The 14718-nt window shown below is 36.5% G+C and overlaps 1 protein-coding gene across 1 annotated transcript; it reads right to left on the reverse strand.

The window, feature by feature from the left end:
- Window positions 1-1865: 1865 nt before the first annotated feature.
- tmem106a (transmembrane protein 106A) lies at window positions 1866-13259 on the reverse strand. Its single transcript, XM_042508431.2, has 8 exons — window positions 13100-13259; window positions 7551-7725; window positions 7287-7350; window positions 6388-6541; window positions 4203-4343; window positions 4079-4122; window positions 3932-3985; window positions 1866-2562 (listed from the first exon to the last, which is right to left on the reverse strand). The coding sequence occupies exons 2-8, from the start codon at window positions 7693-7695 to the stop codon at window positions 2454-2456; spliced, it is 711 nt and encodes a 236-aa protein (XP_042364365.2). The 5' UTR covers window positions 7696-7725; window positions 13100-13259; the 3' UTR covers window positions 1866-2453.
- Window positions 13260-14718: the final 1459 nt, after the last annotated feature.

A 14718-nucleotide genomic window follows, 5' to 3' on the forward strand; every position in this document is an offset into this window, starting at 1 on the left:
CTGCACGCGGTCACAACAGTATATAAACCATATCAAAATAGTGAAGTATTGTCAATAAAAACTCCAAAAGCGCAATAGAATGAGCCCTCTATAGATTATATTTAAATTTTAATCTGTAACTATAGATGTCAAATCAATGCAGTAAAAACTACTATACTGTCTATGAACAGCAACTTGTACCTGAAGTATCAAAAATAGCAGGCCAAAAAAATAAATAAAATTGGGGGAAAAAATAGGTTATATACTTATCACAGTAGTGAAGAGTAGGGCTGAAATATGCGAATATCACTGTAGGATAACTCTCTCAGAAAATATCACCATACTTAGGAATTACAGAATAATTATCATCACTTTCAATGACCCTGAAAGGAATTTAAACCACAGGGATTTTTTTGGTTGAAAAAACAGTTCATTACTCTAATTGAAACCTTTTTTCTTTTTTTAAAATAAATGTAAGTATAAAAAAAATCTCCAGTTTTTGAAAATACCTAAATGAAAGTGACATTGTCTGTCTATTTGTATTTATTTATTCCAAAACTGTTATATCAGTAAATGAACAATTCAGTTTCAGTTTTCATACCCCAGCATCAACTGAAAAAATAACCCTGAGCAAATATCTGTAGAATATCTATGGAATACACAAAACAGTAATATACTATAATACACTATAAAAATACTAAAATATAAAATATATCCACAGAATAACATACTGCTGGTATTATACATAAAATAAATGTAAGCATCTAAATGTTACCAAGGTAGAGTTGATTTTAACAACTGTACATACTGTTGGGCACTTTCAATGTAATGCATTATTAAAAACTGATAATATGTTTGACATATAAACTCTAAAAGAAATTGTATAAAGTAATTTCAATCTGTCGGACAAATGAAGTGCAGTAAAAACAATAATGTGGTTTCCCTCTCATACAGGGGAAGTAGAACTGCATAAGCACTGAATCGATAAAATGTCTTCATACAGTATATTCCTCAGTGGATAAATTTAATGACTGAAACAACAGTGTGTAGCCATAACTTTTCTTTTTTTTTTAATTCTTATGGCAAAAGGGTTTCTTGCTAGAAACACAATCGTGTAAACTTAACAGTTAACACCAGTTCTGCATCTTATAACACTTAATGTCCCACAGCTTGTTTTGTGTACTTGATCAGTCTTAATAAAGCATCGGCTCCATCATGTGTCCACGATCAGGAACTTCAAGAGCTGCAACAAAATGTAGGTCTTGTAGGTACATCAGCATCTCCCAAACCTCTCCTTGAGAACCACAAGTTCTGCATGTTTCTCTGCCTGCTGATTCAAATGATCAGCTCGTTATGAACTCCTGAAGCTGCTTGATAACGAGCTGATCATTTAAATCAGCTGTGTTGCAGTGGAGAGAGATCACGAACATGCAGGACATACTTGGGAAATGCTTAAGACTATTACTAAGCATTATAGTTGGAAAAAAGCATTGTTATCTGTGCTGACGTGACACTTTAAGTAATAATTAGTGTTTTTTAAAGAGCTGCAAACATGCAGGATGTCCACACAACACTACTTTCTGATTAGATTAGATCTAACTTTACCTCTACAAAAATAAAAATACCATGATATCAAAATACTTGTGTTTTTTAGTAATTTGGGTGTAGTCACAAAAGTTAATTTGTAAAATAGAAATAGAAACTGTGACATTTTTGGATACATGATGAATTCATGATAAGGTTATTATGGATTTCAGTATAAACAGTGTCAAGTGTGGACACGCAGTGTTGACTCATGATAAATAGGAACACATGCAGTGCCTAAAAATAAACCTTCAAACCAGCCGAAAATACATTTATAGAAGAAATAAATCTAACACACCGTCTTTAATGCCACAGTTTAATAAAGTGCAAATGACAAAAGACAATCAAACATTAAAATTCTATTAACACAATCAATGGCATCCTTTCCAAAAACGGTGAGAAATTAGTTAAATTTAAAAAAAAAAAAAGTACATTTTTAAGGATTTAAAACACTGTGTTTGTTTCACACACTTTTATGAGACCACTTTGCCTGTAATACAGATAAGGCAAACCTCAATCAAATAAGCAAAAAACATTCATTTTAAGATATAATATTTGAATCATCTTTCGAAAATTGTAGTGATTTTAGTATTAAGGTATGCTAAAACAACATACAGAATCAGTGGTGGAATGTAACTTAGTACATTTACTTACTATTTGCTAAATAGTACTTTATTTTCTTGCCAATATTTGTCTTACTGAAGTATTTCTCCACTGTTTTATTGGTAGTCATTCTTAAGTAAAATACATGGATCTGTGGATAAAAATGCATTTTTACAGCAGTTATCATTCACAAAGTCACATCCCACGCAGATGAGGAAAAGGGCGCGATGCAGCCAGAATATTCATTATGTCACACTCCTACTTTGGTGTTTTTCATTTTGATTTCATCATCTCACAGGATGAGGGATTGTTGAGTTGGTGCCACAGTCAATGTACTCAAAGGTGTCCAGAGACAGCTGCTCCGAGTGAGAGAGATAGGAAATGTTCATTGTCATTCTGGAGGAGAAAAAGACAAAAAATTAAAAAAGGTATGTTTTCATCGTGTTTTAATCACTAATCAATGAGTGGTGAAGCAATGATTCCTAAAACGTAGAAGTTCATTAGCTTTTTTGCACTTCCGGTTCCCTCGTCTCAAAGTCTCTGGGTTTTTTTGATCGGTTTTCGGCAAAGTGTCTTAAATAAGGTCTGTGGTTTACATAGGATAAAGGTATTTAGACGTTTTGTTCTGCAACATAAAAAAACGATTTTGAACTTTTAAGGTTTTATGCATCTTAAAAAAGGCAGTTTCAGGTGGCTAAATGGGACTACAGTGTTTATCAGGGACGTCAGACATCATCACACCGGACACAGAAATTCATTAAACCCACTCGCTCACCTTCACAGCTTTATAGCTTTACCGCAACAGTCGCACTCGAACTTCCAGATTAACCGTTTATGATATTTTTCAATTGTGTTTTAACCTGTTTTTACAGTGAAGTTGAACGACTCAGGGTGGTGATGTTTAAATGGTGCGACCACGATGTAGTTCGTGTTTAGCCTAAAAACAGCTTTTTGCTTCTGGCAATTTCATTTATGCTTCATAACACACAAAAGTGGTGTTCATCTGTGAAGATTATCATGCTGAAGAAAACGTGTAAGTATCATAAACGTTCAAAATGCTCACTTCCTGGTTGGCCCACAAAAATACATCATCCCTTCACCACTCTATAAGTCTTATTATTAACAATGGATCAAATGACTATACATATTGTAAAGCGTTTTAGTGTCTTTGTTTTGATCTTTTCAGCCTGCCCCAAAATGGCAAAAAAAATAAGTTAATGCAATTTCAAGTTTTATCACAAGAACAAAGTTCAACTCCTCTTTTATTCCAGACAACAAGAACATTATCACTAGTAGTGCAATAAATAACAAAACTATACTGCGAAAATGGGGTTCGCAACTTAAAAGTATTACACTGTGGCGAGTTTACTCGCACCTCGTGTTCAAATGTGAGTCATTCAGATGCTCCGGTATAAACCGCTGACTACACCTCTGGCACAAAGAAGCAGATCAAAGCTTTCTTTGAATGTGCACAAAACAGAAGTGAAAATAAAAAAAGCCACAGTTTGTTTTTGTGGTTATAATCCACCTTTTCAGTGGATGCTAAAAACTAACCTTCATGTGTCTGTTTAACTCTTATCTAAAAAGAACATTTTAGATTTTAAGTAAGATTTGACCTTTTTATTTTAAAGAGAACCTGTTTTTTTTTTTTTTTTCCGTGCAGTTGTGGTTTCTGACCATGCCTTTCACACCCTGTGGGTTTGAGATATGCTGTGAAGTGGCTGCTGCCTCCTCCGCTGATTCTCAGATACAGATTGACACTTACTGCAGCTCCAGAAATAACGTGTGAATCTTGATAGAGCTCGACTTGCAGTACGTGCTGAAAGAGATAAAACAGCTGACATGTGGACATGTGCTGAATCCAGAAAATAATGTAGTATTACATAATTTTCACACAATATTTAAAACGTACTTTAAGCCTTTATCGGTAATAGACAGGTTAATTTCAGTGGTGTACTGCAAAAGAAGACAGAGAAATTAATTACATGAAAAATCAGCAGTACATTTCAATATGAATCATCCTGTGTGAAACTCACCGAATGCTGTGAGCGGGGCTGGAGGGCGCTCATGTTGGACACCTTGGCTTTACCCATAATTGCTTCAGATACCAGACCCTGAATGCTAAAGTCGAGAATCTGAACCGGGACAAAGTTCTCGTTGGAGATGTTGACGAGATTCTAGGCGAGAAAAAGACACACAGCTCACCAGGTGCAGCCAACACACCTTTTACATCATTAAAAAATCTCAGGGAACTTTGTCCTTCATTTAACTACAGCAGCTATCTACAGTCTGTCATGTGAATGCAATTCAGACAGTTCTTTGCAGATGGTGTTTTGACACATAATAAAAATGTGGTGGAAATTACACACATATAAAACACTCTGTAGTGCATGTATATACATGAAATTTACTATATATGTAGAATGATATAGGGGTGGGAATCACCAGAGGTCCCCATGATATGTTATTATCATGATACTTAAGCCACGATACATTATTATTGTGATTTTTAACTTGTGATTTATTGGAGCAACTTTTGTTGCTGAACCAACCAGTATTTTCCAATAGCAGCGGTACCTAACAGAGCGCTAATCCTCTTTCCTAGAACAGTTGTTAAATAAAACTATGGAACCACAAAAAATGTGGAAAACACTATCTGTTACACCTCAGACGGTATAAAGTTTTCATACCTCTGACAGCCATCCCAAAGCAACCATTATTAACCTTTTTAACCAAGCACATTAACAATTAGCCTGCCTTGCTATGCTAACGTAACTGACACAAGCTAGCTTACAGTAAACATTTACTTCTTAAAAATGATTTATGATTTCTTACGACTCATGAACAGGCACGAACACATTCAGTGAACGTTTAATTCTGTATAGCTCCATGTAAGTAACTAAACGTAATGTTTTTCCAGCTAATGCGCTGCTCATCTGCCCTTAATGACATAAGTTACACACAATTATAACTGCCGATTTACGAATTCGAAGTTACAGTTAACTACTTGCTAACGTATGTACGTTGCGTGCTGCTGTTTCACAAGTTACACATTTTTTAAGTACTTTTAATATGGTAAAAAGAATGTCACAAAGCTAGAGTTTTGTCTTAACTCAGTTTTGACCAAACAGGTAACCTAATCTATACTTGAGAAAAAACGAGCGCCCCGGGGATGACGGGGTTTGTTTGTTTTTTGCCAACTGATCACCCTGGTTCTGTAATAAAAATGGGATTTTTTTTTTTGGGGATCATTGCAGAAAATAAGCTCTTTGGTAAACAAATGTATATGATGTACAACTTTTGTTCAGCAAGATAATCGTCACAAATGACGGTTAAGAATTTTTGAAGCTTAAATGCAGTTACTACAATTAAAAAGCTAATGTTAGGCAATAAACGAACTACACTACAAGTGCTGTGTTAACGTTACGAGGCTGGAAAACCGTGTTCGGCTTGATGATGTTCCGTATAGGCTCATTTAGTCATTTGTCTACCTTTTTAAAGATACATAGTTTGTGAGTGGGGTATTTACTGACGTATAAAACAAAACATGAGAGTCTCTTAAGCTTGTGTTAACCACAGATGTTATTAAAGGCTTCTAACCAAAAACCCTTTGAGACGAGGAGCTGGAGGTGCTGAGATGCTAACGGATTCCTGATTTTAGGACTCATTCCTGGGGTTTTCTATCACGCAAGATAATCATCACAAATGAACATCATTTTCAGAATTTCTGAAGCCTAAATGCAGTTACCATGATTAAAAAGCTAATGTTAGGCTATAAACGAACTACACTACAGTTGCTGTGCTAATGTTACGAGGCGGGAAAGCCGTGTTCGGCTTGATGATGTTCCGTATAGTCTCATTTAGTCATTTGTCTACCTTTTTAAAAATACATAGAAGCTTCAAAGTTTGTGAGTGGGGTATTTACTGACGTATAAAACAAAACATGAGAGTCTCTTAAGCTTGTGTTAACAAACAGACGTTATTAAAAACCCTTTGAGACGAGGAGTTGGAGGTGCTGAGATGCTAACGGATTCCTGATTTTAGGACTCATTCCTGGGGTTTTCTATCACGTATTACATTTCTTTTTACTGTACTATAGACACAAAAACAACCCCTTCACTTTCTTTTCTTTTTTCCGTAAAGTGATTCTGATACAACAAAGAGGTGGCACAGGTTTACACGTAACTGGCTCCACTCTTCGTACGAATTTCTGTTACTTACTCTAACCTCCATTTCGACTGTATTTGGGGTGAAGTAGACCATAACCGACAGCACGGACACAGGCGTCAGGGTGACGCTCCGGGGGAAGAGGAAGAAGAGGATCAGACAGGAGAGAAGCAGACACACAACCATGGAGACGCACACGTACAGCTTCCTGAAACATGTGAAATAATAAGACATGGTAAAATCCGTACGAACATATCTGTATACACGTGCAAAAACCATACTGACAAAAACGTTTACATTCAGTTATGCCTATTTAAAGATTGAGTCTTAAACTTTTGTGAGTGTTGTGTTCCTGTCAGAAGAAAAAAAACACTTACTTTTTATTTTTGTCACTTCACAGCAAAAATAGTGTACACAAAAATATATATATATATCAGTCATTTTTTTAATATTAAAAAATGGCTTTTTGTGTTTTTTGCTATATTTTTTTGTCCCTGAGCCAGATTTTAACCCTGCTAAATTTTTTATTTAATGTTGATCTCATACAAACTTAAGTTCAGATAAGTGGATCATGAATGGTATTTTATGAATTTTTCATAAAAAGAACAACTATCCCTTGGAGTAATTGCTTTAAATACTACTACTACAACTACTACACTACTACTAATAAAAATAATAAATAATAAGCATAATAACTTTTGCTTCCAACCAGCTTAAAAATAATAAAAACAATTATATTGTGCATTTTATGTATATTAAATGCTAAAACAGACATTAGCAAGCCTACATATTTATCTTGTATGTGACAGAATGCATGTATATTACTAAAAATATTGTCTCAATACATTTCTCTAAAAATGTGTTGGATTTTTTTTAAGTTTCCAAACTGGATAATAACTGAAGAATCACCCTTAAACTGTGCAAAGCCAAATATCGGCATACACGTAACTTACGTGCGTCTGGGTTTCAGTCTCACATCGTTACATGGTATTACAGCAACTAGCTGGTCTTCGTGGCCTGCCGACACAAGAAAAGAAACAGACACAAAAATGATGTGAAAGTGTGACTAAACAGAAGCAGCTGCACTTCACTGTGTGAATTTCGATTGTTTTACTTCCCTTAGTTTTTGAATGTGAAATGAAACAGTTATTTGAGGAGTTGTTGAGGCACTGAAGCTGTTTAAAATGCAGTTATGATTGTGAAAGTTGAAAACTGACTGATGCGCCCGGTGCCACGACATGTGGGGCAGGTTTCTCCTGTTGAGGCTCCACTTATGGATCCGTACGGAGGGAACTGCTTCAGTGTTTTCACCTTCTCATCAGGCCCCTCTGTGTGTTTGCTGTTTTTCGCCGGTGTAACCATTACAGTTTACTGAAGGGAAAAAATTCCAGTCTAAAGAAGAGAAACAAGACATCAAAATGACTCGAGTATCCATTTAAAACTCATTAAACAGTCAAATTAGAATTACTGAAATATTACAGAAACACTTTATTATTCTAGCCTTACTTGCAAATCTTGTGGGAAATAAACTGTGATTTAGCAGCTAAAATTATGTCATAAAAAAGCACCTACAGCCTCCTGCATGTCATATGAAAAGAACATGTGTTTGACATGGGAGAACAGATTTTGGTGTGATTATTCATCTTGACCTGTCTAGAGAGTGTTTGATATTTGTGTGTATGTATGTTAATTAAAAATAGCCATGCTGGGAGACTTTGTTTTACAATTGTCATTAAAGCAGCTTCCACGGATTACGCATGTTTTGTTTTAGACTTGTTTTTTAACTATAAAAAGGATGACTCCTAATGGACAAAGGCAACCTGAATACAATAAAAGTCACTTATTCACAGATAATTTCTTTATAACTTTTATAACTTTTTTTTTTTCAGGGCCTGTATCGGCCCTGAAAAAACCATATCAGTCGATCTCTAGTATTTCAATCAATCTCTGCACTTCTCGCTGTACACTTGTCCTCTACAGCTTTTTCTCTTTCCATTTTTTTAGTAAGGTCCCTAAGTTGTGTCTGAAGGGCATCATTTTCATGTTTTTTTGAGTTTTTTAAGGAATCATATCTGGAAGTCAAAGCTCTTGAATCTGGAAGAAGATTGCCATTATCTTGTCCGAAGGCTTCAATCTCCTGTGTGATACGGTTGTTTTGTTCCTCCAGAGCTTGTTCTTTCAAGACCTTTTGTTCCAGCTCCTGGCGGTGTCTTTGCAGAGCGTTGTTCTGGTTGGTGAGAACTTTTTTCTTGGTCATCATAGACTTGTAAGTTGCCTTGGCATCACCCAGAGTCCTGAGGTTGTCACTGAAAACCTGGATTTCCTCCGTTGCTCTGTTGTTCTGTTGTTCTGGAGCTTCGAGGCATCCATCTCTTCTGTCAGCAGGTCGCACCTTTGCTTCCAGTCTTCTGTATTTCGAAGCTTCCTGTGCACCTCAGAATGGGTTTTACTCAACCGTCTATTTCGTGCCTGCAGGGCTTTCTCTTCAGCCTCCAGGTAAACATAAGTTTCCTTGAACTGTCTGCTGGCCTGGAGCTTGTCATCGGTGATGTTTATTTGCTGGTTCAGATTACTATTTTCTGTATTCAAATCTTCTAAGCGCATCAGTGTTTCTCTGTGCAGTCTCCCAGATCTTTAAATGATCATACCTTTATTTAAGAAATTGGGAGTTCTCTCTGCAGGGTCTCATTTTGATGGCTTGTCTCTTCTGGGGAAGCTCTCAGTGCATCAATATTTCCCTGCAAAGCTTCTTTATCCCTGATCTCTGTGTGCAACCTCTGAATCTCCTCTTGCAAAGCCTCATTTTGCTGGCTAATCTTATCTTTCTTGGCCTTTGCAACATTGTAAGATTCAGCCAAAGGTTGGACACTCTGATTTCCATCTCTGAGTTGCCGGACTTGTTATTGCAGGTTGTCGTTTTGCTGTAGCACATCATCTCTTGACGCTTCCACTTCAGCTTTCATTTCATACATAGATTGTATATCTGGCATCTCTTCGAAGAGCTTCTCTCTCCTTTTCTAAAGCCAGATTTTCCTGTCTAATTGCCTCCTCCTGAGCTTTCGCAACATTGTAGGATTGAGCTAAAGCTTGATATTCCTGTTGTCTCTCCTGGAGCAGCTTGAATTCACATTTCAGGTCATTATTGTACTCCCTTTCTCTCTCTACCTTTCGTTTCATTCCTGTGCACATATCCTCAGAAACATGCTCCTTTTGCAGTTCCTCCTCCAGGAGCCGGACATCCCAGAGAAGTTTTTCACGGTCTTGTACTGCCAATTCATAGTCCTCCTCTGTGACATCTATGCTGCCCTCCTTTTCCCTGAGGGCCTGCAGTTCTTGGTTCAGAAGCTGACAGCGATGTAACATTTTCTCATTTGATGCTGTTGTCTGATTGTACAACTCCTCAAGAGTTTGTTGATTTTTCACTTTTTCAGTGAGTGCCCTGACTTCTCTTTGGAGGAAGACACAATTGTTATAGGCGGCATCTTTCTCTGCCTTCAAGGCTTCGAATCTGTCTCCCCAACCTTTCCAGCTGTCAACCTGCCTCTTGATAATGTTAATTTTGTGGAGTGTCGCCTTAACCTGTTGGGTTATTGTCTGGAGGTTCTCACTCAGCTTTTCGTAAATGCTAGCCTTCTCCTAATCGCAAAGTTGAAAAAAGGTGAAAAAATAATGACTGGATTATTAAATTTCAGGGCTTTAAAATCACTACTATACTTGGTGCATTGAGCCGACTTAAGGTAGTTTTAGTCATTTTAGTTAACGCCAGGAGCAGACTTCACCATTAGGCAAGCTAAGCAGCTGCCTGAGGCCCCAAACTAAAACGAACAAAAATGGTTTTAGATTTACTTAAAGAGGCCTTACAACGCTCATTTCCGGGATCATATTTGTATTTTGGGGGTCTACTACAATAGATTTACACACTCTAATGTTCAGAAAACACATCGGCTCTGTCTATGCGCATTATTCTTTTCTATGGTGCATTATGATATCAATAAGTTATGGAAGTAAACACTGAAACTCAAATGAGCTGTTTCAGGCAGCTTAGGAGCAGTGCCTTCTGAGGGACAGAGACGTTAAATTAAAATGAAATCAATTAAAAACCAGACACATATACTATAAGACTTTTTAGTTCAGTGATTTAAGACAATAATAGCCGGGGCTATTAATTGAAGTTTTAAGGTAAAACACACAGTGTTTGTTGTATATCCCCAAAAATAGTTATACTCTGTCGTGGACACACTTTTAGTGTAGGCAATGCCTCCACTGAAGCTCTGATTGGATGAAATAATCCATTTAAAAATACAGTGCGTTTAAAAATTTAAAAAAAAGGAAAAACCTGCTGTTCAGAGGACACTCCAAAATGTGCCATCTCATGTTTAGCTTGTCAAGCCAATTAACAAGCTCTTAATTCATCAGCAGAGCAAGAGATTCACCGAATTCGAGAGTGTGTGAGAGCGAAGGAAAGTGAGGGGAAGACGGGGACCGTTATCATTTATCACACATAAACTGAGGACTATAATGTTCTGTTTGAATCAGGCAAAAACTTTGATCCAATCATGAGAGATGAGAGATCTGAAGTGATGATGAATGCAGGCTGAAGTTATTAGCTGGCAGGCAGAGGACGTGCAGAGGACGGTAATTGACTTCCTTATAATACATCCGTGGGTAATTGAGAAGTGTAACGTCCTTGATACAGGCGCTCGGCAGATGAGGGATATCATGATTTGATTCATGTTCACCCACGAGCAGAGAGGACTGCCGAATCAGTGTGCCGGTTAATGGAGGAGCATTCTGGTGTATTTTAAAGTCAAATGTCAATTGACGGTCCAGTCTGGAAACAATTCGGGGAAGACAGGCAGTCACATCCAAATAGTATTTCAGCAGGATATTTTTATATGTGTAAGTTCATTTAAAAGGGGTAAAACTACTGAAATGACTATAGAGCATTATTATTATTATACACACAAATAATTCAACATTTAATGTTTAATTTCACTTTTAAATGCTATGGGCTATGCATAACAAATAAATTCATTTTCTTGCCAAAAGTTGTAAAATATGCAGTGTCTTATTCTACATAGTATTAATTAGGGATCAACCAATAATCGGCCTGGCCGATTATATGCTGCTATTTGGCTTTTTGACACATATCAGCTTCTGCCTTTTTTTAAAATCCGACGGCCAATAAAAGGTCAATTTCAAACTGGGTTATTTTGCTCTGATGCAGCCGTGCCTCTCTGTCTGTGTTACTGACTAATGTTACAAAATTTCTCTGGAGGTTTAGTTTATTCACCCAAGTACTGAATCATTCTGCTTTCACAATGTACTTAAATTGTGAAACCTCAGCCAATGTTGGTACAACATCTAAAAAACTAGTGAAAAAACCTGTAATAAAAGTAGCAAAAATACAATTACTTTATTTGTTATTTTGTCAACTGCAGCTACACGCTTTACCTATATTTTACTATAAGTATTAAAGATAGTACTTACATAAATGTAGTATGAAGTGTCAACATTAAGATAAAATACTTTTGTTTTGAAATTTGAACTCAAAAGATTTGAGACCGTAGACTCCTTCCTCCTTTTACAATAATGAAGCTAAACTGGTCTGTTTTGTTTGGGTAAGCTGCACTGTAGCACAAACACACACCTGACCTAATTAAAGTAAAATATAAAACATCCCTGTACAGTTCACTTTCGGGAAAGTGTTCGGATCATAAACACTGATGACACAATTGTTTTGACCCTTTTTTAAAATTCAATTTCAATTTCTGAGTCCACTAACATAAAGAATTATCTTGTGTAAAAAAAAAAACAGCCCAACAATATCATATTTACTGTAGAGGCGTAATCAGTAGTTAACCATACAAGCCGCAACCCTCATGGTTAAAAAAAAGAAAAAAAGAAAAGAAAAAAGAAAGAAATCTAGTTGTATTTTAAGTCAGTGCCCACAGATGTTTTCCTCTTTAGAAAATAAATGTTAAAGGGTTTGGTCATTATTTTGCAGTGTTGTAAAGCGATTTAATATATTTATTTTGGGAAGGAGTTGGGAAGGAGTATATTCTACATTTTGATTTCATTACATTTAATTGACAGCTGTAGTTTCTAGTTTCTAAACTAAATTCTAACTTGTATAATATGATGCATTGTTACTGAAACTACCCAAAAGTATATACAGTAGTTGCAACTGGTTCCACCTCAACCAACTACAACAGTAAAATGCTTGCACGTTAATGCATTGGTGATAATAATAATAATAATAATAAATAATAATCCAATAAGATCACACACACACACACACACACACACACACACAGATAAATAGATAGATAGAACTACAGTGACATTTCTATTGTCTGCAGGACTTTTAATTGTGACGCAGTATAAAGTAGCCTAAATAACCTGAAAACTTCCTCCAATTGTTCTTCTGTGCATAAAACTATAATTAGGGACTAAAACAGGCTCTCAATCATGTTTTTTGTATTTTACTGGCAATTATCTGAAGCATGGAGTATAGCGTTAAATTTGATTTACGACAGTTATCATTTAATGAAGTTCACCCAAAAAGGTTTAAATTGTCACTAAAATCGGCGACAGTTGTACTCAAAATGAACTTAGAAGACATTTTGTTTGTGTCTAAGTCTTCTTGGGTTTATAGGTCTTCGTTGTTGGTCGTATGCTGCAGTCTGAAGCAGTAAAACACACCAGACACGCAATTATCCCGCAGATAACTCAGCTGACAGGAATGAGTGAAATGAGCACTTACCTCAACACGACCTGGGTTAAACCTCCAAATCACTGCTCCACCGCTGGCTTCTTTATAATTATAACAGTTTTAAGAGCTTCATGGAGACAACCGACAAACTCCCGCAAGTGTCCTCAAACAGAAAGTGGGAGGACCACTTCCTTGTTCTTTAGGTAACAGGTCGCTGAAGGCAGCAGGTCACATGTGCTGCTTTTCATTAACTTACTTCCTTTAAAGGCTACAAACTTATAACATATTCACGCACAATCTTATATACAGATGATTAACTTAGATAAAGGGCATTATAGTTTCAGCAACTCTGACCATGAAATCTTGTTTATTATATACCAGTGCTGGATTAATCACAGGGGCAAAATTTGGACCCCACTTGTTCTGGTGTAAAGTTATATGAAATACTGATACCTTTGTCATATCTGTCAGTTTATATATTTTTTTGTAAAGATTTAACAAGCTACATCTGTTAATTTCTGAGGTTTAAAAGGTGCTGATAGGTGGACTTTGTTACTTTTGGATGATAATAATCATCCTGCACAGACAAAACTCTGTCAAGAGTGAGTGAACCATCTTGAATCCTGCAGTGGATTTCAAAACCAGATCGAAATCAACTTCTGCTCACTTCATTCTTCTGTCTGAGTGGTCATTTGTGCCAAATTTGAAGAAATTCCCTCGTGTTTTTACGATGTCACATTTCAAGAGAACGGGACAGGACCACCGAAATCTAATCAGTTCATTGTTGAGTCCAAGTGAACATTTGTACCAAATTTCTTGAGATTCTGTCACTAAAATATTGAGAGAGACGAGGTCACAGTGACCTTGAACTTTGAACTATGCCCCCCAAGTTTAATCAGTTCATTGTTGAGTCCAAGTGACATTTGTGCCAAATTCAGAGAAATTCCATAAAAGTGCTCTTGAGATTTTGTTTTCACAAGAATAAGATGGATGCAAGGTCACCCTTACCCCTGCTTTTAAATTCTAATCAGTTCAGCATTTAGCCGAAGTGGATGTTTGTGCCAAATTTGGAGAAATTCCCTCTAGGCGTTCCTGGAATATCATCTCCTATAGAATGAGACAGATGAAGTCACAGTGACCATGACCTTTTGATCTATGCCATCCAAAATCTAATCAGTTCATTGTTTAGTCCAAGTGGATGTTTGTGCCAAATTTTAAGAAATTACCCCAAGTCGTTCTTCAGATACTGCAAAAACATAACGCCTCTGGCCACAGCTATTGCTGATTTGGAGGCATAATAAAACATAATGTTGTATGTATTATACTTAAAAAATAGCACACTAGAATAATGAATACTTTTACTTCTGATCCATTGAGTACATTTTGCTGATAATACTTAATACTTTAATTTAAGTTAAGGGGCCACTGAGCTTTTTTGACCCCTGAAGTTCTCACGCTCTGGGGTGGTTCCCTGCTTAGTTATGCAACCTTGAAGTATGCAAAGGCAGTAAACCAGCTCATTAAAAAATGCAGTATAATCAGGACTCCAACTTATATAAAACATATATAACCTGTCTGTACTTTCGACCCCACCCTTTTTACCTTGTACAGACTGTACTTCAGACATACACGGTGTTAAGGGGGGCATGACCTGCATTTAGACATGAACA

This window comes from Plectropomus leopardus, chromosome 19 (genome assembly GCF_026936395.1).
Source record: "Plectropomus leopardus strain MGB_pleo_1.0 chromosome 19, ASM2693639v1, whole genome shotgun sequence".
Classification (NCBI taxonomy): Eukaryota; Metazoa; Chordata; class Actinopteri; order Perciformes; family Serranidae; genus Plectropomus; species Plectropomus leopardus.

What these genes read in the sequence shown, in the direction of transcription:
- tmem106a (XM_042508431.2), bottom strand. Translation starts at nt 7,695, where the DNA reads ATGGTTACACCGGCGAAAAACAGCAAACACACAGAGGGGCCTGATGAG. An exon ending in CAGTCGAAATGGAGGTTAGA is followed by an intron (nt 4,344 to 6,387) that starts GTAAGTAACAGA and finishes TTTCTCGCCTAG; the next exon opens with AATCTCGTCAACATCTCCAA. An exon ending in AGCCCCGCTCACAGCATTCG is followed by an intron (nt 4,123 to 4,202) that starts GTGAGTTTCACA and finishes CTTCTTTTGCAG; the next exon opens with TACACCACTGAAATTAACCT.